The sequence below is a fragment of the Pelobates fuscus genome, chromosome 7 (genome assembly GCF_036172605.1).
Source record: "Pelobates fuscus isolate aPelFus1 chromosome 7, aPelFus1.pri, whole genome shotgun sequence".
NCBI classification, from domain to species: domain Eukaryota; kingdom Metazoa; phylum Chordata; class Amphibia; order Anura; family Pelobatidae; genus Pelobates; species Pelobates fuscus.
In genome coordinates, this window is record NC_086323.1 from 37,576,422 (window position 1) to 37,601,138 (window position 24,717).

Consider the following 24,717-nt stretch of genomic DNA (forward strand, 5'->3'; position numbering starts at 1 on the left):
AAACGTTTTCCTGAGACGTCTCACCATAAGAGATGTACGATCTAAATTAATTTTGTTAATTTTAGCCTTAATTTCCCCTATCATTGCTGATAGGGAAGACGAGGGACCACATTTATTGGCCTGGTTCAAATTGTACAGTTCTTTTTCCAATGTTCTTAAATTATTGCTGTTAAGTTTCTTCAGGTGAGACGCTCTAGAAATAAAATGACCTCTTAACACAGCCTTATGCGCATTCCAAGACACCTCGCCAGGAACCTCGGGTGAGGCATTTTCCAAAAAATAATCGCTCAAAGCTTTCTCCGTCAATGATCTATTCACAACATCGTTTAATAAATAATCGCCTAATTTCCAGGATCTATTCGGGGCTGAAGAAGCAATTTCGTCAATATGCATTATGATTGGAGCATGGTCAGACCAGTTAATGTCTAAGATATCAGATTTCAAGATGTGCGGAATTAAAGCGTTCTGGACCATAAACCTGTCTAGCCTGGAATACATATTTTTAGAAACAGAATAATACGTAAAATCTCTTTCATTCTCATGCATCAGTCTCCAGGAATCATATAAACCACATTCAATCATGTATCTGGAACATTTGTTTGCTAATCTGTCGCTGTCCCCTCTATGTTGTTGATCATTGTCTTCTCTAGCGTTATCCAATTCACCGTCCATAACAAAATTCGTATCGCCACACATTACCAAGCTGCCTCTCACATTCTCATTCACTAAGTCCATCAATTTCCTAAAGAACTGCAACTGACCGGTGTTGGGAAAATACACGTTCACTATGGTATAATCAATAGTGTTAAGTGAACCTATCCATATTAAATACCTCCCTTCATCATCCGTCATGACTTTGTTCGTCGAACATGCTACATTCCTGTGGAAGAAAATTGATGTACCTCTAGACTTGGATTTATAAGTGCTATGATATTGGACTGGGAAAAGCTTTGACATAATCTTATGTGTTCTATCATTTTTAAAATGCGTTTCCTGTACACAGATGACATCTGATTTGTTGGATTTTGCTTCTTTGAATAGTAAGCGTCTTTTGTGGGCGGTGTTCAGGCCTCTCACATTAAATGACATATATTTTAAAACCATAATTTATGGAACAGCAATGCTTGATAAAGAGTAAAAGAACATTCAACTTTGTGAGAGTCCGAACAACCGCCTTCCAATAAAGAAACATCCAACAATACTGTCACAACAAACTCAAGATGTGTACATGTGTGTACGGGAATAAATGAACGAATTTGTGCAAGTCGCTGATGCCACATAATATGCATTTTTGTGTGAGGCTTTTCTGTGATTCGTGGTCTGTAAACATTTCTACCAAATTTTAAAGGATGTATGGTCAAAGAAAATATAAAAATAAAAATATCAACGGGGTACAAAAAACTTGGGTATACACCCCTATCAGGGGAAATAAACAAACAGTGAAAAAGGGCCATGAGGGAGAGCAAAAAAAGTCTCTCCATCTCAGGGTATTAGGCCCAGGTTGGGGGGAGAGAAGGCTGCTGGATACAAGGGGAGCAATATTAATGAACAAAAAAAAAAAAAAAAAAATATAAATAAAAATAAAAAAAATAAAACAAAGAGGCAGCTGTAAAGTATGACATTTTGAAAGGACAAAAATCACGAAAAAAAAAAAAAAAATAATAATAAAATTAAATATGCAATGATATACAAAAAAAAACAAGGGACCATAGAATAATATTGATTGTAAAAGTTTGGAAAGGTTTAAGTGGTCAAATCGGTTTCTGAAATAAACCGTTAAGTCTCATGTCAAATAATCATTGGTGTGCAAACTCTAAGGACAGTCATAACCAGGAGAAACAAGTCAAAATCCAAAGTAATCCCGCTAAAACTCCAGACTAGAGCAGAACCCAAAAGCCTGTTGCAGAGATAAAGTTTTCTCAGAACCAAGCCATAAAAATCAATAGAGAATAGAGAAAAATCATGAAGATAAACGTGTATATATAAAAATTAAAATTAAAAAATCCTTAGTGAAAATAGGAAGAACATCTGAACTTGAAGTGTCGAACGATTTACGACCGTGGAAAATGAAGACTGTAGCCCTATGAACTGGAAACTCAGGAAGCGTCCGATTTGCTTCTCTTGCTGGCCTGCAGAGGAGTAGATGGCGATAGTCTATGAGGCGATACCTGACTCCTATTCATGGATTGGATGAGTTCCATTCCTTCCTCAGGCGACGTGATTATAAAATTCCTGCCATCCATGCGGAAAAGGACTTTAACCGGGAATCCCCATCTATATCTTATCCCTCTTCGTCTTAGTTCCGCGGTAAAAAGTTGAAATTCTCTGCGTCGCCTCATTGTTTGGGCAGAGAAGTCTTGGAAGACCTTCATGCCGCTGTAGTCCCCCGTGAGACCTGACGTGCGTACTGCACCCAGAAATTCCTCTTTAATGTGGTAATAGTGAAATCTCACTATCACATCTTTGGGTGCAGCCGCAGGCGCATTACCAGGTTTAGGCAATCTATGGATGCGGTCCAGTAGCAAATCCGTATTTTTAGCAGTTGGTAGAGCTGCCTTCACCATTGCCTGGAAATAACTTTGTAATTCCAGAGAGTCTATATTTTCAGGGATCCCCCTGATCCTTAGGTTATTACGCCTACTTCTATCCTCGGCGTCCGCTAATTTTTCCGCCTGTTGGTGTACTTGCTTCTGAAGCTCTTTTACAGTTTCAACCAAATCCAGGTGAGATTGCTCTTGAGAGTGCAATCTATTCTCTATTATCTCCGTCCGCTGATTAATGCCCTCCATGGCTCCATACAAAGTGTCAAAGTCCTTCTTAAAGTCGTTTTTCAGATCGACTCTCAAATCTTTAATGAGTTGTATTATCATGCCAGCTGATGGTGGCAGATCATCCGCCAATTCAGGTGGCATATTAGGATTGTAAGTCGCAGCCATAAATGTGGTGGTAGCCATATTGGAGGTGGCAGTGGCCATCTTGGGAGTGGAATATGCAATGTCTGGTCTGGCAGCCATCTTTGTTAATGCATCATGACCTTTTCTCTGTGGTAGTGCAGAGAAAGTACTTGTTTGGAGCATTTCAGCTCCTATTTCCATATTTTGGTCCTCTGGGCTTTCCATAGCCCTTACTGTGCCTTTAAGAATTGTGGGTCGGATAGCAGAGCCCCCCCCCACCGGGACCGACAACCTGGAGGCCGAGGATCCCGATGGGGAGCGAGACCTCACACTACCCTCCCCTTTACTTGCAGCCCGGTCACTTTTGTAAGTGAGTGACCGGGCTGCTCTATGCTGAGACCGCGAGCGGCTTGCTGGGTGGTCCTTGCCGCTCGCGGGAGACACAGCTCTGTGCTCCGAGCATGCTGAGTGCTCGGAGCACTCTGAGCCGCACACAGAGGTGTCGGCTAGTGCGGCCGCGGTCCCGCCGCTCTCTGGATGTTGCGAGCGGGTCGCGACCGCACAGGCATAAGTCTTAGCGTGTGAGACCGGGAGGGAGGTGGGGAGGGATTTCCCCGGCGCCACCAACGAGATTTTAAGCGGCGAAACCAGCCGCGAGCCAGGCTTGGAGGCAGGGGAGTGAGCCTGGGAACCCTTACTCACCCCAGCAGCTCCTGTTCCCGATTTCTTCATTGCAGGTACGGATTTTTCAGCTTTCTTCGTCCTCTCCATGTTAGGACTTGTATTAACTGTTATGATTTAAAAATAAAGTTTCTCCATTTCAATTAAATTGACATTTTATGAATTAAATTGCCCCCCTTGTCCAGGAGCCTCTCTAAAACGTGGCCATCTAAGATGGTGGCCAAAAACTGACACTTTTTTAACAGCACTCCGCAAAACATAGGCCTGGAGATTGGAAACCATAGGCATGAATGGTCGGTAAATTTTGGCTGCAAATATCTACCAGCTCTTAGGAATAACATCAGCTTAATATTTAGGGAAAAAACAAAGAAAAAGGAGTTACCTGAGCTCTCTCCCAAATCTCTATGCATATAGATAAATGGAGGTTATGTAGTAACTCCTATGGCCATTAGATGTAAGCTTACCTGCCACGTCAAGGCACACCTCTTAGGTGGGTCCTACACTAACCATTCAGCTGGCTTCCTGCTTCCTGGAGCTTCAGGCAAAGAAGTCTCTAATGAGACAAAGAGGGGTATTTTTTATACACCCCCTACATGCTTATTTACCCTTAATAGGGAACACATGGGGTGGGTGGCAGCATTGTAACATAGCTGTGTGATACACAAAAATAAGTCCTGCGCTCAAATAAGAATTAGAAACCCTTTATAAATGGTAATAATAACATCTAGAGCCCAAGCAGACATTCTTGAAAATTAGTGAAAAGTTAAATGTAGCCTTCCTGGTTAAATCTATTGGTATTATTAATATACAGATATGCCTCCACATTACTAAATCCACTCTCTGCATGATACTTCACACCTCGTTGCTACTTAATAAATTAATGTTTAGAATAAATTAATTGTAATTTCAGACCAAGAAAATGTCTTGATTAGTCAGGAGCGAAAATAGACCAGTTAGTTATCGTATAAATCTTTTCATTTTGTTAGTGATTCTACTAGCATAATATATAGATTTGTTTTGTACTAAAACCCAAAGGATTTGTGCTTATAGATCAAACGTGTTGATCAAAACACCTTACATCAATTCGCTGTTCTGTTTTCCTTTGCTAGAAAGAATCAACGCATTACTTTAACTATTTATTTTAAACTCCGTAAACCGTGAGAAAATCTTTGCAAAGTGCAGGAATTGACTGTTCCCAGGTTGTTGTGGTCTCTGAATAGACTTAAATTGTCCCTGCATTATGTTAGAGAGTGATGCATCTTTCTATACAGGTATATTGTTTTACAGGCAAGTGAGCACATTCTCATTTAAAGGATTACTCCAATCACCATAAACACCTCAGTAATTTGAAGTGGTCATGGTGTCTGGAGTATGTTTGTACAGCATTTTACTTTAAAGCACTGCACATACTGAGTTTAACCGCTTTGCTGCTAGAAGTATAACTCCACCTATAGCAGTGTCATCCTGAAGTCATTAATCGGCCTGGAACAAGAGTTCCGGGCTCGCTAATGTTAAATCTGTGCATATTTATGTGCACAGAGAGGCATTCATTGGCTGTGAGCGATTAGCTGATGGTCTCAGCCAATGAAAAAAATGGCAGGAATGACATCTGGATTCTGCAGCTCTGCATAAAATGGATGGCGTTAATCCTGCTCAGGGCAGACATGGCGCCCACCGGGGACCAAGGTAAGAGGATTATACATGGTGTATATAAAAACCCTTTTCTTTCGAATTAGAGATATCTTTGCCAGAAGCTCAAGGAAGCAAGGTGAAAGGTTAGTGTAGGACCTACCTGAGAGGTTTGACTTGATGTAGCAGGTGGGCTAAAGTTTCATTGGAGTAACTAAATAACCTCCATTTATTTAAATATGCATAGGGATTTGGGAAGAGTTCAGGTAACTTTTTTCTTTGGTTTTTACTGTATGTATTGGGGCTGATGGGTACTATGGTCATTGCTGCTGCCCAGGAGTGATGGGAGTTTGAGCGCAGGACTTGTTTTTTTTGTAATTGTAAAACAATTGCCACAATATCGTGGAATGGCGGCAGCATGCGGTAGTGGCATAGAGTGTAGTTAGTAGCAGCGTATCTCTGCCACATATTGACATTTCCCATAAACTATCATTCACAATGGCTGTTAGAACAGGAGTCTTTTCTTTTGTTGCGCAGTAGTCTCATTGCGCCTGCGCATTTTGCTCTATGGTGAATCATATAGCAACCTCCATGGACCCGCTTAGTACTGTCAAACGATCAGCTCCTTGTTCGCTTCAGCTTCCAGGATCTAAAGATGGAGAGGCGAATAGGGAGAGCTTAAAAGGACACTATAGTCAACTGAACAACTTTAGCTTAATGAAGCAGTTTTGGTGTATAGAACATGCCCCTGCAGCCTCACTGCTCAATCCTCTGCCATTTAGGAGTTAAATCCCTTTGTTTATGAACCCTAGTCACACCTCCCTGCATGTGACTTGCACAGCCTTCCATAAACACTTCCTGTAAAGAGAGCCCTATTTAGGCTTTCTTTATTGCAAGTTCTGTTTAATTAAGATTTTCTTATCCCCTGCTATGTTAATAGCTTGCTAGACCCTGCAAGAGCCTCCTGTATGTGATTAAAGTTCAATTTAGAGATTGAGATACAATTATTTAAGGTAAATTACATCTGTTTGAAAGTGAAACCAGTTTTTGTTTTTTTCATGCAAGCTCTGTCAATCTTAACCAGGGGAGGTGTTTTTAGGGCTGCATAAACAGAAACAAAGTGATTTAACTCCTAAATGACAGTGAATTGAGCAGTGAAATTGCAGGGGAATGATCTATACACTAAAACTGCTTTATTTAGCTAAAGTAATTTAGGTGACTATAGTGTTTAAAGTAGGTACATCTCCACCACCTCTCACTTATCACCTCCATGCCAGTGAATTTCTCAAAGCATTAAAAGGTTTGTACTGAGACACTGCAATAATTATAGCTATGTGACGCTTTGTGAATAATATGTTTTTTTAAAATCTTCCAATAATAAAATCAGCTGATTTAGGTTTCAAAATGACTGCCCCGCCCATATTTTTCTGATTTTCATATGGTGCCCGTTTTTATTGTTTATTTTGTTTTTACAGTTGAGCAGTGAATTGACAGTGTTTCACATAACATTTTCATTGTTCAACTAAATGTGTAGTTTCTATCAACAATAAGATTCTATGCCACACAATTGTTTCCTTCATTTTTTGTTTATATTTTATGTTTGGCTACAAAATATCAGTGCATCCCTCTTATATGTTGTAGCATTTTTTTTTCTTCTTTTTTGTATTTTTGCCGTGCATAGAAAGTCAAACATACAGTTTTGAGGTACCCCAACGGCAATCCTCAAAGCCATCAGCATATGTGACATCTGGGGTATCACGTTAGACATGCACATTTTTATGATATTACTGATAAGAATAAACTTGAGTATAACATTTATGCTAAAGCGATTTAAAGGAGAAACACGTACACAATGTTCAATAATAGTGAAGCCTAGTTTAAGTAAAGCATTTTCGTAAACGTGTGCTCCGTGGTAGGCCTTAACGAGTGTGATAGTAACGGGCTGAGTGAGTGTGAGCATGTACTATATTGCTATAGATTAATCCATCAAACAATGCCGCATTTGAGGCCAACATATGCCTAATTAACAGCCCCTGATATATTTATCTATACCTCCCCGCTAAACGTTAGGCATGTATTAGGTTAAGAGTGAAACATGGTCATATTATGATCAGTGGGTTATATGGGTTATATTCAGTCACAGATAGGGAGCAATATGGGGTATGGGGCTGATGTCGTATCTGAGGTGGTAAGTGTCCCGGTCAGCCAACTCCTGCCTGGGGTATTTTACAGTCCCGTTTAGATGCCCTTGCCGCTTTTCCTCTGCTTGGGTACAGGTCTGATAGGTGAGGTTGATCCATAGGGCCGTTTGGGGCGGCCGTATTACTCCTTTCTTGTTGTTGGCCCAGCGCCCTGCTTGCGTGCACTCGTCGGCTGCAGTAGGCCCCCGGCCCTCTTTTCCGTCGCCCCCCTTCCGGGTGTCGGTACATGCTGGGGGTCGTATGGCGTTGCGGTAGTGGGTGGTCCCCTCTGCCCCGAGACTGTGTTGGAGCTAGCGCCCTCTTGCCACTGACCTGGTACCCAATGTGGCCCATGGTCTTCCCTGTCGGGATGTGGCGGTGAGTTGTGCAGCTTTGCGTGGAGCTCTGTTTGGCAGCTCTCCGCCGGTGTGGTCGGCGCTTGCGGGGCATGCCCCTGGTTGCTCCCATCCCGGGAGGGCCCTTATCGTTGGGGGTCGCATTTTTTTACTTCTTTATGCCCTGAGGTGGAGGCCCCGGTCTCCTCCCGCCATAGACTCTTGCCTGTAGGGGCAGCATGGGATAGGCTGTCGCTGCTTGTAGTCATTTTAGCCACTTGGCCCAGAAGCGGTCAAATAGTGCAGCGATGGGGTCGACCACCTGGTCACAGGTGCCTGGGGTAAGGTCAGGTCGTCATGGGTCTCAAGTGTCCAAATCTGTTAGTTCTGCCATCTTGGAGGCCCTCACCACCACGTTGCCTGTGGGGTTTGCGGGAGTCAGTGCTTGGCTCACCGTGTGGCGTTTCCCTTCTAGCGGGGACCGGGATGTCCCCCGCCGGTCCATGGGGGGGAGGGGGAAGCGGTTTCTGTGTGCTTGAGGGCCCTGGAGTCGGGCGGAAAGGCATCCGTCCTTTCCCTTCATCTCCTCCTGTAGGCCCAAGCCGGCCGCAGCAGTTCCCGGGCATGCCAGGTGTCGATTTAGGTATCTTTGGGTGCGCAAACATTGTGTCAATTAGATGGGCTAGGTAGCTTGCCAATCGTGTCGCTTTGTCTCGAGTTATCAACGTGTTTGAGCCAGTGGTACTGGAGCCCATGCGAAGTGCGACCGGTCCGCTTGCTTGCTTGGCTCCACCTCCCATGTTGTAGCATTTTCTGTGACACTTCAAACGTCTTTATTTAACTTATTGAAATATTGAAAGGATGCAATTTCATATTAGCGTACAAATAATCACTAAAAATGTCTCCTTTTGATTTCACATTTTTGTGATTAGTGGTTGGTCTGCGTATCTAACAGCTAGTGCCATGGCATTTCTGTCTAAATTCCACTTAAGAGCTATGGTTTACCAACACTTACTAACTTAGGCCTCAAATTAATTCTTTTGGATACGATTTTCACATGACCACAATCTGTTGGAAAAACTTTTCAATGATTTGCCTAGAAAAATTCCCATAGACTTTAATGGTGAGTTCTGTAGATAAGTAAATCATTCAAAACAAACAATGTGGGACAGAGGGAGGGAAGGGGAAGATTTTCACATCGATCAGCAGCGTGCAGTGCGCACGAACGACAAACGTTAAATATGCACAGAACTGATATTAGGCATCCCGCAGCAGAGTTCTGGGCATCCAATGTGATGTGTGCTGCGGTGTGCAACCAGCCCCAGCACACAATTACAGATATCTCTGGATGTGCAGTGTTTTAAGCTGAAATATTGCACATACTGACTCCTACAACCATAACCACTTCAAATCACTGAAGTGGTCATGGTGGTTGGAGTAACCCTTTAATACCTAAGGAAGAAATCATTTCAAATGTCATCATAGCATGGCAAAGTGCAGTTATTATAAACCCTGGATTTTGGGATGTCTATTTTTGCAATGTTAATAATTTGCTGATCTTTAGCACCAAAAACAGTTGAAAACAAAACGCTGTCAGCCTGTCTATATACACTCTTTAATGTTCAACAACAGTAATGTTTTTTCTTCGCTCCTGAATGTATTCCATCACTCTATCGTCAACGCACGTAAAAGCACATTATGCATTAATGGTTTGGTTGAGACGTATGGTTGGGAACCTCCAAAGTCACTCGTTAGTTTATCAAAATGATAAAATGTTCTAAAATCACAGAAATTCCACTGTGATTTTATTCAAATGCTTCATCAGCGGTACCGCAGCCTGTTTGTGCAGATCACACACTAAATGTTGGCCCGCAGCCTGTATCTGAAGAGTGACAGATTGGTTTTACAAGAAATAAAAATTATTAGATTTAGTGTACTTTACAAAGAAGTACTTATTTTTTTTTCATTATTATTCTCATGCGCCAAAAACAACTGGGACTCATATTTTCCACCATCTGTTATGTTGAAGCCCTCCAGAATTTGTTAAACAAGAAAGTCGTTCTGTTCGATTTTTATTCAAAGGACCGGGTTCCGTCTCTTATGCGTATCTGTAAAAAAAACACGCTTGCAAAACAAGTTACTGCCCATTGTATTAATCATCGTCATTTTATATTGCAATTGTAACACAGATATCAGATTAGACATCATATGGAAATAAAAGCAAACTTTAGAATATATTTATATTTTAAAATATTAATCTTGCGCATAGGCTTCCATCCAAACGTTTTAAGTACTTCCCTATAAAGTGCTCTAAGAAATTAGCTGACCTCAGTTTAAAAAAAAAATAGGCCTTGCTCTTCAATTTGCATACAAATATTCGCTGGTATTCTCATTTAATTTTATGTTTGCAATCATAAGATGTTTTATAAATATTTAGTGCGGCCTATTTGCATCTCGTATGAAACGAAGGATTCTGAACTAATTTTGCACAATGGTTACATAAAACAACCATTAGATGTCAACTATAGGATGGTATATATGGTAAGCCAATCATCGTACGTTAATTTTATCCTCGCGGTGATACATCAAAACCATAGAATTTGCCTCTAAAACATAATATGCTATACCCAAGGACCATGGAGTATTTATGCGTTAGAATGAGATAAGAATTGGCATCAATAAAAGTGTTTGGCTCTCCGTACATTTTTGCTGTGCCAGGCAGTTGGCAGTTTGATAGACACCCTGGGGTTATTTTATAATAAGAGGATATTATAGCAGATTTGTCAGCAGAAAGAAAATAGTTAAACATTTATAAATTCTGGATGAACATTTTTCAAATTATTCAGCAGCTTCTCAAACACTAGTTTGACTACTCATCTGAAATGTTTTGTTTGTTTTAACAAAAATTTGTTCAATATGATTTTCCCAAGAGAAAGATAGCATTTCTGTCTAACCAAGCAAGCATAAATTTACTTATAATTATTAACACTTGAAAACATTTTATTAGTGTTATGTTCCGCATCTCGAAAACTCCATCACAGTTTTAAAGACATTTATTGGGAGTATAAAAGGCGGCTGTGATCATTTAATGTCGACAGCCAATCAGAACCTGGGATTCATCAAGATGATTAGTTCCCAGCATTCCGCTGTGCAGGCACAAGGATAGACACCAAAGTAAGGAAACATGTAATGACAACACCACGTTTAGATGTTTTTTGTAACACACTACATTATGCGTCTCTCAAAGACTTTTTTTTCTAGGTTTTTAAATATTTGTGCAACAGTTGTCAGCCTAAAAGTGTTTGCGATAAGTGTAATCCTTGTTTGGGACTATTCAGTGTGAACGGCTTGTGACTCATGAGTGTGAAAGCTCACATCTGTAGTAAGTGTGCGAAAGTATCCAAATTCAGTGTTAAATGAGTGTGATGTTTGCAACTTCTTCTTAGTCTCTTTTCAACTGAATGTGGGTCTATAACCTGCGTGATTTAGGAATATATGTTTGCATGAATGTGGGTGGTAGTATGCATAATATTTGGGGGGAGGGGTAAGTATGAACAAACTCTCTATTTACCTAAATAAAATTAAATTTCTTACTAGGACATCTGTCAATCTCTGTTATTCTTCATCTCTTCCACTGGAAGGTTATCCATATAACAACACCCCTTTCTGTAAAAGGAAATGTTTTACTAATGTTACCCCTTAATTCCCCCTTAATTCCTCAAACTCTTGTACCCACTTGTAATATGCCATCAGTGGAGAATGCCACAATCTTATATTTAATTTAATTCCATTTGTTTTTCCACATTTATTTTATTACAGTGCTTGTAATGTATATTTTAATAAGCAACTAACAAGCCATTATTTTATTTTATTTTATTTTATTCCAGAGGGGTCCTGTTTTAGCCGTCACTTCAGTGTCAGTATTTTTCTTTCTAATTGTTCTCCGGCTAATTAACGAAGTAAACTTCTTGAGGTTGCTCACCTGCTTTGGACAGACCGGTTCCGGCTGCGCTCCTGTCTCGGAGTTCCAGCGCCAAGCACTGACGCATCACGGCGGCTACATTAACATCAAAACACGCGAGGTAAACTTATCAAAGGCAGTGAATGGTTACTACGTTTATAATATAGGATTGGTGTGTCTGAGTATATTAAACTGAAACGTGATTTACTGAGAAAAGAATGTGTAGACGGCAATATTCACCCCGCGTAATCATTCAGAACTAAACTATACACTGTGAAATCACCAGCAAATGTCTAGATAGATTAAAGAGGATTTGTCAGAGTATCTTGTAATTTTAAATTAAGTCATGTCGCATAGCTACATTGTGTGTTCTGTTATGTATGTTTATTATGGAAATGCACAGTCTGGTGTGGTTAGTCATCTTATGTGTTGATGCAAACATGCATATTGCACATGGATCACATTTGATTTGTATGGCATAGAAGTGGGTAGCAGAGAGCGGAAACAAATGGAGATGACCTTTCGTTACTTAAGTGATTAAGTGACTAACTCGGTTTCCAATCTGTGCATATGGAAAAATAAATTAGCTGAATCTGTTCCAAAACATTCATCTAATTCTGACGGGTGCTGACATGGTGGATTTACCGAATGATACTGTTTAAAGTCCCAAGAATGCTCCATCGCCGCGTGAAATAGAGAAGGCCGAGGTACAGACGATTTTAATTTTATTTGTAATTAACATGGTGATGCTGTTGATCATATTTTGCCAAATTATCTGGCAAAGCACAATAGGCAACTGTAACATATTTGCAAAAAATGCCAACTGCTTATTAAACCGGCCGTGAGACTTCGATAAAAATAACATTTTCTGTTATCTGTTGCAATAAAAAGAGCAGAAATCGACATTTTATTACGAAAAATCCTCTGCAACGATAGTTTTCTTGTTTAGTGGTTTGCAGGTGTTTCCGCAGTAGGGTCAGGACCAACTGAATGACGAAAAATTTTCTAGATATGGGCTTATTTATTAAAATGTCTAAACAACAAGACCCCATGGAATAGAAAAATCTGCTATATCGTTGCAGTAATTACATTTTTATTTGCTGCACACTGTGTCTGTTTTATTAGAGACATGTCAGTATAATAAAATATATCAATGACTTAGAAATAAACAATCTAAATAAAAATCATAATGTAGAATAGTGTTCCTTCTCAGCATTTTTTATGGGTGGTAAAGCACTGATTTATACCCTTCTATAGTCACAGTAACAAAAGGGAGATGAGAGGGGAGAGGAGGACAGGGTGTAGCAGAGGGTGGGATTGGGTGGTTATGAGGGTTGGAGAGAGCTGACATTAAGGACATTCGAGGCATTCAGTAGCCAGTAATGTTGATCCCATATAATTAGGTTGGGGAGGACAAACATGTAACATAAATATGGACAAAAATAACATGAGAAATAGGGAGCCCAGGAAACTTACAAAGAGGGAAGAGTGCTGGTGCAGTGGTAGGTGTCCTGATTGCAGAGAGGGCGATATATGGGCATCTAGATGAGGCCGAGCTCTCCTACTGGGTCACTATATTAGTCAACCAGACTGTGCGGCATTTTGAGACATTTCAACAAGTTAAACATCAGTTCTTCCATAGTGCTGACTGAACCCACTTGAACAAACCACCCGCTAAGGAGTACATTATAGATTTTTCATTGCTGGACCCCTCACAAGGAAAATTGTTAATAAGTATGCATATATTTTTGGAGCTTAAGTGAGCTGTTGGGGAGAGACAAGTTCCAGGAGCCTCGTCCAGTCAGCCTGCCATGCTTCGTAGCTGAACTGCAGGAACAGCCTCTCAAGTCAGGAAGAGGGCAATAAGCTCAGTGCCATTCCTGATTCTCCAGTGTCTGTGTGTGAGGCTGGACAGGAAGTGGAAGGGATCACTTCCCATCTGCTCACTAGGTACAGCCTCTCAAGTCATGTTCCATTTTCCTGTTTTTATTTCTACAATTTCCAGTTTTCCACAACTGGTGGCCTCCCTAGCCACTATTCTAACCACAGTCCCTCTCACCTGCATAGCATTATTACAAAATCTGCTATAAAAAGGCCACACTCTGCTGAACCAAGGACCTTTACATTGATTGAAGTTGATGTTCTGATCCTGGTTCCTACGGAGAAAACCTGCTATATTCTGAATAGCATTGAACCGCTTACTACCAATAAGCTTAGGACAAACCTGATCTACAATGCCTACCTGCTTAATTCCGTACTGGACTTTAATACCTTATTACTTTGTTTCAAATCTACCTAACATCTACCTAAATCTACGTAACCAATCTGGATAATACAAACATTTCTAGTATTTGTAACTATCCTGAATGACCCTGTTACAACTATCTGAAAACTGCAGTACTGCCTCCAAACCCGTAAACGTCTAACTAACCTGTATTCCTTAAACCTTTATATTCTGTTTAGTTCTGTCTAGGTATATTTTTTTACCTGTAACCTATCAGAAGTTTTACTTCTTTTTATTTACCTATAATCTCACTTATAGGTTTTCCTGTTACCTAATAACCTGCTTGGGGCATATTGCCTAAACTCTTTATTTCTGTAATCTCTCTTTATACTTTCCTATAATCTCGCTTATAGGTTCTCCTACTACCTTCTACCTATAATCTCACTTATAGGTTCTCCTACTACCTTCTACCTATAATCTCACTTATAGGTTCTCCTACTACCTTCTACCTATAATCTCGCTTATAGGTTCTCCTACTACCTTCTACCTATAATCTCACTTATAGGTTCTCCTACTACCTTCTACCTATAATCTCACTTATAGGTTCTCCTACTACCTTCAACCTATAATCTCACTTATAGGTTCTACTTCTGTCTATTGCCTATAATCTCAATTATAGGTTTTTCTGCTACTTAAAGGACCACTTTAGGCACCCAGACCACTTCAGCTCAATGAAGTGGTCTGGCTGCCAGGTCCATCTAGGGTTAACCCTGCAGCTGTAAACATATCAGTTTCAGAGAAACTGCTATGTTTACAATAGGGTTAATCCAGCCTCTAGTGGCTGTCTCATTGAGGCACTTCCGCGCTTCTCACTGTGGAAATCTCAGTGAGAAGACGCTGGACGTCCATGGGAAAGCATTGAGTAATGCTTTCCAATGAACTGTTTGAATGCGCGCGCGGCTCTTGCCGCGCATGCACATTTGGCGTTGACGTCGGCAGAGAATGGAGAGTACCCAGCGCCGAGGGAGCCCGGCGCTGGAGAGTAAGTGTTTTACCCCTTCCTCCCCCTAGAGCCCGGCAAGAGTGGGACTCAGAGGGTGGTGGGGACCTATTCACACTATAGAGCCAGGAAAACGAGTTTGTTTTCCTGGCACTATAGTGGTCCTTTAACCCCTTAAGGACACATGACGTGTGTGACTCGTCATGATTCCCTTTTATTCCAGAAGTTTGGTCCTTAAGGGGTTAATTACCTGTCTGGGGTTTATTTTATATTCCTCAAATACTTACCTATAATCTCGCTTAAAGGTTCTGTTTTCTACCGTCCTATATCTTCCTTTTATAGACTTTATTTCCTAACCCTCTATTTTGTATTCTCCTTATTACTCTCATTCCTCTATATTATTTCCACTTCCCTTCAAGTTCTGCTAACACTTTCTGCAGGAGACTCACTGGACTACTGTCAGGGTGGTAGTCCGGTGCCCAGAACCCAGGCCCAGTGTCCAGGCGGCGGAGCATGGACCGGGACCCAATATGCCTGATGTTAAGTGGGAGTCTTCAGCGTGGAGAGCAGTGTTGAGCACCAGCGTTTGTGCAGCCACATACCAAGACCCCTAATCAGCTTCAGCAGATACCAGGAACTTGGAATTTAAGCAGACCTCCCAGGAGCTTAATAGGGAGGCTCTGCAGCAAGATTGTATCCAGTACTAGAAACAAGGCAAGACTAGAGATAGACGCCAAACATGAAAACAAGACAGAACTAATAGAACCCAGAACCAGAGAAGGATAGTAAGCAAAACACAGAACATATACACAAGACATGAGGAAAACATGAACATAACATGGGCATGACTGGACAGGACTGTACATGGGCTGGGTATACAAACTAAAACAAGACAAGATAACATAGGCAAAACAAGAGGAGAAATAACTAAGTACTACATATGAAAACCATGGGGATTTAGTCACACTATATGATCATACATTGCATAAGCCTGCCAACAACGCCAATGTACCCCATATCTGGCAGGTCCTACACTGCCTAACGTATGCTAAAACAACCAAAGACATATATAGCACTTACCTGCAACAAAGGGCAGAAGCCTTGAGGAGCTGCCTGCAGGAACTCTGAAACAGAGGGAATGATGGAAAACAAATGGGTGTGGCAACATAAAACAAACATTTAAAGGAAACCTGGAGACTAGGAAATCCAGGGACGAACTATAGGAATGAACCCAGAAATCCCAGCATAAAGAAAACCAGACATAGACTAGAAAACCAAAAAACCAAGGAAAACTAAGCAATAATAGCAAAAAGAGTACTGGATACCCAGGGCCAGATTAAGAGCCCAGTGGGCCTGGTGCTGACAATTATGATGGGGCCTAATTACAGAATCTTATCGACCAAGAACACTAAAACAGTCATACCTCTCAATCGTCATGTATCTGATGGAGTTGGTGTTGGAGGAAAACTCAAAGGATGCAGCTATAAGAAATGACATACTCTATTCTAATCTCTTTAACTAATTTATGCTTTAATCTTTCAAGTAACTCCATACCCCCTAACAGCAGTGTCCAGTGAAGCAGGAAGTCAATGGGAGGGGTTAATTGGTGGGCCGCTGATGCAAATCACGTGACCAGACCTGCCAAAAGGGGTGAACATGCCCAAAAAAGGGGCATGTCTGTCTAAAGAATTGGAAGGCCAGCCTGGCATCAGTGTCCCTATGTATCACAGTGTCAGTGTCCCCATGTCGCCCAGTCCCCTAGTCTCCCAGTGTCTGTGTCCCCATTTCTCCCAGTGTCCCCATGTCTCAGTGTGTCCCATGTCACTAGGATACTAGGAGAAACCGAGAGACATGGGGACACTGAGACACTTGGGGACAGTGGAAAACATGGGGACACTGGGAGACATGGAGATACAGACATTTGGGGACACTGGGAGAAATTGGGTCACAGACACTAGGGACACAGAGACATGGGGACACAGGCACTGGGAGACATGTGGTCACAGACATTTGGGGAAACTAAGACACTTGGGACACAGAGACATGGGAACACAGACACTGGGAGACATGGGTACACTGAGACACTAGGGACACTGGCTGGGAGGTATGGGGACACAGACACTTGGGGACACTGGGAGACATGGGGACACGGACATTTGGGGACACTGGGAGACATGGGGACACTAGGGACACTGAGACACTAGGGACACTGAGACAATAGGGACACTGGCTGGGAGACATAGGGACGCTGGGAGACATGGGGACGCAGACATTTGGGTACGCAGACATTTGAGGACACTGGGAGACATGGGGACACAGACACTGGGAGACTAGGGGACACTGGGAGCCATGGGGACACTAAGACACTGGCTGGGAGACATGGAGACATTGTTTCCCTATGCATCTACCTATGTCTCACAGTGCCCCATGTGTGACAGTGTCCCCTGTCTGTCCCCATGTTTCCCAGTGTCCCCAAGTGTCTCAGTGTCCCCAAGTGTCTCAGTGTCCCCAAGTGTCTCAGTGTCCCCTAGTGTCTCAGTGTCCCCTAGTGTCTGTGTCCCCATGTGTCCCCTAGTGTCTCAGTGTCCCCATGTCTCCCTGCTGCCTTTCCCCCCATCCTTCACATAAATGAGCTGTAGTCTGTCTCTGCAGGCTGGGAGCTGCTGTCTGGACTCTCTGTGCTGTGTAGTTGCTCCCCCGTGGATCAGTGAGTAGAGAGAGGCAGGGAGATGCTGTAACTTCCTATCCCTGCCTCTCTCCATACACAGTGACCTCTACTGGCCTGTGCTGGTATTGCAGAGTAAAAAAAAAAAAGTTAAATTTTTTTTTAAATGGGCCTATTCAATGGGCCTGGGCCTGGAGCTGCAGCTCCATCAGCCCCTATGTTAATCCGGCCCTGTGGATACCAGAAGCCAAGTCCAGACGTCAGAACAGAGCAGAGCAGATCATGACAACTACAGACATAGGAGGGTTAATACTTTTCAAATAACCCTTAAAACTAAACATGATCTAAGCACCCCTTTTCCATAACCCTAAATTTAACTCCTCCTAAAACATAAACAAACTCATTCCTTAGTTCCAAATTAAAGCCCTCCGTGCCTAAATCTGAAAAGCCCTTTACCCCATGTACCCTAATTCTAAATGTAATCTAAACCCTAAACTGAATAATCATAAACACCCATTGCACCCAAATACTAAATGTAACCCCATTCTACCCTAAACACTCCTTATACCACAAATATAACTCCTCTCAAGTTTTAGATTCTCTTAACACTAAACTCCCAATGTAGCCTAACTCTGATATTAAAGGGACACTGTAAGCACCACAACAACTTTGGCTTAAAGGGATCTTATAGTTCCAGGAAAACAAACCAATTTTCCTGGCATGATAGGCTCATGAAGTGCCCCCCTCCCTCAGCGCTGATGGGGTTAAAACCCCATTCAGCCACTTAACTTAATCCAGCGACAGACTCCCTCGGCACTGGTGACCTCTCCTCCCTCTCCGACGGCAGCTCCCGAGTGGAGCCGAATGGGCATGTGCGGCCAGAGGCGCGCGCGGATTCACACCAGCCCATAGGAAAGCATTACTCAATGCTTTCCTATGGGGATCTTATTTGACGCTGGACTCTGGGGGACCTGGCACCCAGACCACTTCATTGAGCTGAAGTGGTCTGGGTCCCTATAGTGGTCCTTTAATTGAGTGGTATTAATATTAATATTTTAATATTAAAACCACTTTGTTTATGCAACCTTAACCACACCTCCCCTGGCTGTGTCCTACACAGTCTCTTTACACATATCCTGTAAAGAGAGATCTAATGATTAAACTTCCTTTATTGCACAGTGTGTTTGATTTAGAATTTCCTATCTCCTGCTGGACCTGACTAGACAGAAACAAAAGGGATTTAATTGATCACTCTAGTGTTAGGAATACAATACTGTACTTCTAACGCATACTTCACCACTGTCCTGATGTAGGTGGGGCAGTTCCGATTTTGCTCACCATCCGCCAAGACAGCCACCTGTCCCACCTTTGCCTCCCTCGGCTAACTCACTCAGTGTGTGTGTGGAGCCCAAAACCAGTAACTGTTGGTTCTCTGCAGTGCGGTGAGGCCTGCTCATATCTCCCCAAATTACAGTTCAGCTCTCTGTCGGTCAGTGCACAGTTAGGGGAAGGGGGCAGGGGATGACGTTACTCGGGCTGTCTGTGTTCAGAGTCTAGCAAGGCTCAAGCAGGGAGTACTAAGGAGTCAGACAAATCGCGCTTCTGAGCTGAAATGTATGACCTTTTTTCACACATGCTGACAGTGACTCGTTTGATTGAGGGACCCAGCAGCCAAGAACAGTTCGCAATAAGCTGAAGAATTCTAAGCGGACCCTGCAACAAGCCAGGTACACCTAGTGTGCCAGACTCTATCTAGGTTCCTTATTTAAACCAGTTCTGAAAAAATATTTTATTAAAGCTGGCAGTTTATTTAATTGTGGTTTTACACCCTGTCATTTCAGCTGTGTTGTACTGCCGATTCTATCTGCAAGGGAGGGTTAAGCCCAGAGCAGCCCAATTACAATGGGATCTAACTTACATATATGCAGTTTCTTCGCACACTAATTATTTCACACACATTGTATTCTCCCTCGCATATACACTGTTTCCCTCTCACCACCAATATCTCACTTGCTTTCTCACACACACTTGTAACGTGGGGCTAAAATAAACTAGACCCAGTACTGATCATATGGTGAGGATGAATATGATGACATAAAGGTAACTTAATCTGCAGGCAGCAAATGGTTAAATGACTGATTTTAAATATTTAGTAGATATACTCACAAAGAAAACATGCATGCATTTTTTTTTGCATGTACTCTTTGGGGTTATATAACAATCAGTTTGTAAAAGCTGGGGACCTGTTGTCTACATCCTTTGCAAGCCCTCGCCCTTACCCCGGCCCCTTTCCAAGCAGACCTGCCCATTATTGGTGTTGCCAGTCACGGTAGGCGCGTTACTAGCAACGCTACAATCATGGCACACACCCATTGCAATCTAATTAATGTAATAAACTAAAGGGTTAACATTTCTTAAAATTATCCTTTATTTGGCTTCTAAAGCCCTCCACTACAAATTTCCAAACCTTACTTTCTATCCGCGGCGATGGCAAATGTCTTGTTTTATCATTTACATAATTTTATCATAAAACTTAGTTGGTCACAAAGCAGTCGTAAAGTGTGTCGTTCGTGAAGACTGTCACTGATTGTAAAATATCCAAGATGAGCGAATCTTTTTATAACAGTCTGCGATTACAACCTAACAAAACGAAGGAATAGCAATTTATCTTCATTCGTGCTTTAACTAATAAATTCCAAGGTGGTGAAATTATCCTGTGACTTTTAAAGGTGTCAGATCAAAAACATTTAATATTCACACTATAGTTATCACCTCCCCTCCCCCAGATTGTGACTGTCTATGTAACATCAGATGCTGGCGTGACGAGAATTTAAGGGGGTCGATCATGTAGCCTGCTCTCTAACTACTTTCTCAAGAGAAACAATTACTAAGTTCAGAGATACATGATGCATTTTTTTTTGTTTGTTTGTTTTTTTACCCGTAATTACTATGAGATAGCAACAAACGAAATGACTTGGAGTGGTCAGTCGTACCTAAGCAGAATACAAAGTATCTTCCTCCATTAGCTGTTCGGCGAATGCGAATGAAGCGAGTCTTCTTGTTTTGCCCATTAGATAGCATTATCTCTGCAGAATGCCAATTCATATCTCTTTGTGCTGCGTGTGGCTCTCACATATAGGATTTTAATAACTATCACGCTGTGCTATGAATTCATAAGCAGGTCTGAGAAAGAACAAGCACCACAGGGCGGTATTTTATCCATTATTACGCTTTTGAAAAACGGGGTGTGCAGATGTTGCATGCAGATATTTTGACAGATGAGACAGCCTGTTGTATTCTGGGGACTGTATGAAAATTGAGCTTTTGTTTATCTCTCCTTTTCATTGGCGACTTTGCTGAGAGGGAACATCGGTGATTGACGCAATCGAGGTCCCACAGGGAGGTCCCGTAGCTACAATCTGAGGAGGCTGTAGACCAGTCTATATCCTTTCCTGGTATATATGGCAGGGACATAATAAACACACTTTTTTTTTTTTCTGTGCAGAGGTAGTTACAGGCAACTGACAAGTGCCACAGCAGCACGCATGGGTTGGTCATAATTTTTTTTTCACAGTGGCATTACAAAAAGCTGCACATTTTCTTTTATAAGTTGGAATAAGCTAGAAATAACATTGGCATCAATAAAGTGGTTAAACGTTTGGCATATAACATTAAAACAATATGAGGATAACATTCGCTGGGCACATAGCTGTAGCACAGTGTGAGTGTAGCTGGTGTGGCTGTGGGGGGGGCGATAGCTGTCGGCATGTACATGAGTAACCTACAGGTTGGTCCTGAAACGTAATGTTCCGCCATGTATAGGCTTACTATACAATTTTTCTATGCTGGTAGGAGCTTGCCGTGTTGTCCCAGGTAGGTGGTTTTTGCTCCGTGGAGCGGTACCTGATGAGAGGTTGTAACACCTTAGCTGCTGAGCAGGTCCTCATTTTGTAGCGGTGTGGACCTCTCTGTGTAACAATACAATAAGCTGGTGGCTCTTGTGGTCTGTCTATCTAGTGCCGGGCTATAGCAGGTAATTTAGTGCCCCCATTAGCTGTTGTTTAAATAACCCCTGTTACCCCGGGGGGGGGGGGGGGGAGTTCGGAGGAGGTATACATAAATGGCTATAAAGTGCCCTTGGTTGCCAGTGCTAGTGTGAGTGCTCCTTAACAAGAAGCTGCAAGAAGATTTCAACAATAACACGTTATAACTGGTTCACGAGTTCAGTAGGTGCAGTAAGTGATGCTGCTAAAATATACTGGTCAAGAAACCGGGTGGCTTCAGGGCTGCCTCAGGTTTTGGCTGCCGCATTGGTTGCTGTCTCTGCTCGTCTATGGACAAACAGGACCACCGTTGCGGGGTTCCAGGTGGAGCCATGAGCCGGCGTGGTTTTGGTCTCTGAGGGGAGACGAGACATCGAGGGAAGTCCCAGTGTCACTAGCAGTTCATTTGCCTCTTGTAAGTCCCGGATGGCAGAGGCCGCATTCCCGTGGTGTGCGCGAACCTCTCTAATGGTAGGTGACTTTATGCTGGCGTAGGAGGGCTGTATAGGGTTGGAGTGTGCGTCGCCAAGCCAGAGTGAACCCCGACAGGTCTGCGTAGAAAGAGAGCTGCATGTTTTCAAATGGATACGGTGAGTGGTTCCGTGTGGCCTGAATTACCGCCACCTTGTCCCCGTGATTTTGGAAACAAACCAGAAGGTCTCGTGGGGCCGTTGTTGGGGCCTTAGTTGCTCGTGGTAGGTGAAACAAGTTTTCTATGGGCACCTGCCTGGCTTGCATGGGAAGCAAGAGTGTCTGTAGTAGTCTCTGCAGTGTGTGTGGGAGCTCAGTCTCCGGTATCTCCTCTCCAATGCCTCGGATTTTGATGTTCCGTCTGCGACTCCGATCCTCTAATGTTGCTATGCGCTGCTCGTAGGTAAACTGCTGCAGTTTAAGCTCTTGGACCATTTGCTGCAGAAGTTGCGTTTGTTGTTTGGTGCCCTGGCAGTCTGCCTCCAGTGTGCCCATGCGGCCCGTTAGGCCCTGTAGGTCTTTGCGCAGTTGGGCCATGTCGGCCTGTATTGTTAGTCGGAGCTCCGCTAGGAGGTCTTTCATGACCGTGACGGTCACCGGTGAGGAGTCTGGTCTCGGGGGTGACTGGAGGGGTGGTATTCCCGCGTGTGGGTGCTCCATCTCCGCCTCTGTGGTGAAGTCGTCGGAGACATCCGAGCCGTAGTCATTGTAGGTGGCCATGTTTGAGCCTTGGGCGCTAAGCGCTTGCTTCCACATGTCGCTGATGCTGTGATGTTGCCGCCGGTTGTCGGGCTTGGGCTTTTTGGTTTTGCAGCCCATAATGTTGGTGGCAGCCCGCGTATCGGTTTGGTGCCGGTTTCGTTGGGATGGGTTCTCATTAGCTGGCCCAAAGTGCTCTTTTGCTGCGGAACACGCTTGGCGTTCGGCCATTCAGGTCAGTTGCTTAACACATTTATTTGTATTAATTAAAAAACTGATATGTAGCAATTTCTGGTGTTTTATAGTATATTGACCCCAGCAAGCGTTGGTGTACATGTTTTTGGCAAGCATCTAGTTGTAGTAACTATAAAAAAATCTTCTTGCCTCAGCTGACTAAACCAAGTAATGATAGCTGCCATTTTGAAATGTCCAGCTCTTTATACAAATCTACATAATTTTCCCATGTTTCCCTCTGTTTCTGAAAACAAGAGTGATAGGAGGTTTCATTGTCCTATATAGGAACTTATCTGAATGGTGTGTTCAGGCGTTTGCCAAAAATGAGTTATGAAACACCACCCCTGATCCACCTCCTTGGCTGACAGAATCAGAATTGAGGATCTCAGCCAATCACATTGGCAGGGGGAAGAGCCAAACTCACCAATCAGCATCTCTTCATAGAGATGCACTGAATGTTCAGCGTCTCCATGCAGAGACTCCATGTGGAGACTCTCAACATCAGTGCTTCACGTTGTGCAGCACTGTCCCAGAAAGCACCTCTATTGGCCATCCGAGTAACTGCCACTGGAGGCAGTGTTTACATTAAAAAGCCTGCAGGGACCGACTATACTCACCAGAACAATTACATTAAGCTGTAGTTGTTCTCGTAACTATAGTGTCCCTTTAATGCCCCATGGAGTATTTGTTTGCTAAACAAATGTTTCTTTCACTCTTTGTCTGAAGGGTTTAACATGTTGACTCTAGTTTCTTACTTTATAAAAGTATGACATTTAAGAGAATTAAGGAGAGGGGCAGACTGAGAGAAGAAGGTGACTGTCAGACCCTTCAGACTCTAGGTAAGTTGTCAAACTATTTGCAAACGGTTTGACTACTTACACTGGAAGGGTGCCAAGGTTACCCTGGCATCATAACCAATACAGTGGGCAGTAGTGCTTGTGGTATTGTTTGGAGTTTTCCTTTAATGTTTGTTTTTGTCAAATGTTATCCAATGTCTTAAATGCACAATTGCTGCATTATACCAAACTTTGCAAAAATAATATGTTAAGACTTTGTAAATCAAAAACACTGCAGTTTATTCAATGATGAATTTAGATCCAAATTGCTAAATTTCGGCTAAAATAAATGACTATAAAATTACTATACCTGACCTGAAGAATTTTCCCAAATCAGCTATCATTGCGTAAATGTTGTCATTCATTTTTAAAATCACTATAATTTGATGTTTAGTAAATAAACCACATAGATTTAAGACTTTTCCAAAAAAAACACAAGGCTTTCGAAAATCTCTAAATCGCTTCTAGCCCTGAGTTCAATTTCCTGCTTGCATAATATGACCATCCAATAAACAGAAATATTCGGAAACATAGAAACATAGAATGTGACGGCAGATAAGAACCATTCTGCCCATCTAGTCTGCCCAATTTTCTAAATACTTTCATTAGTACAGTGCTACGGAATCTGATGGCGCTATATAAATAATAAAATAATAATAACAATAATTAGTCCCTGGCCTTATCTTATAGTTAGGATAGCCTTATGCCTATCCCACGCATGCTTAAACTGCTTTACTGTTTTAACATCTACCACTTCAGCTGGAAGGCTATTCCATGCATCCACTACCCTCTCAGTAAAGTAACACTTCCTGATATTATTTTTAAACCTTTGTCCCTCTAATTTAAGACTATGACCTCTTGTTGT

At 42.4% G+C, this 24,717-nt stretch overlaps 1 protein-coding gene across 1 annotated transcript in view; it reads left to right on the forward strand.

Moving 5' to 3' along the window:
- ST6GALNAC3 (ST6 N-acetylgalactosaminide alpha-2,6-sialyltransferase 3) overlaps window positions 1–24,717 on the forward strand; it is a 269,526-nt gene that overhangs the window by 75,779 nt on the left and 169,030 nt on the right. The window contains exon 2 of the mRNA XM_063427942.1: window positions 11,607–11,801. Within this exon, the coding sequence (XP_063284012.1) occupies window positions 11,607–11,801 (195 nt within the window). The remainder of the gene's footprint in view (window positions 1–11,606; window positions 11,802–24,717) is intronic.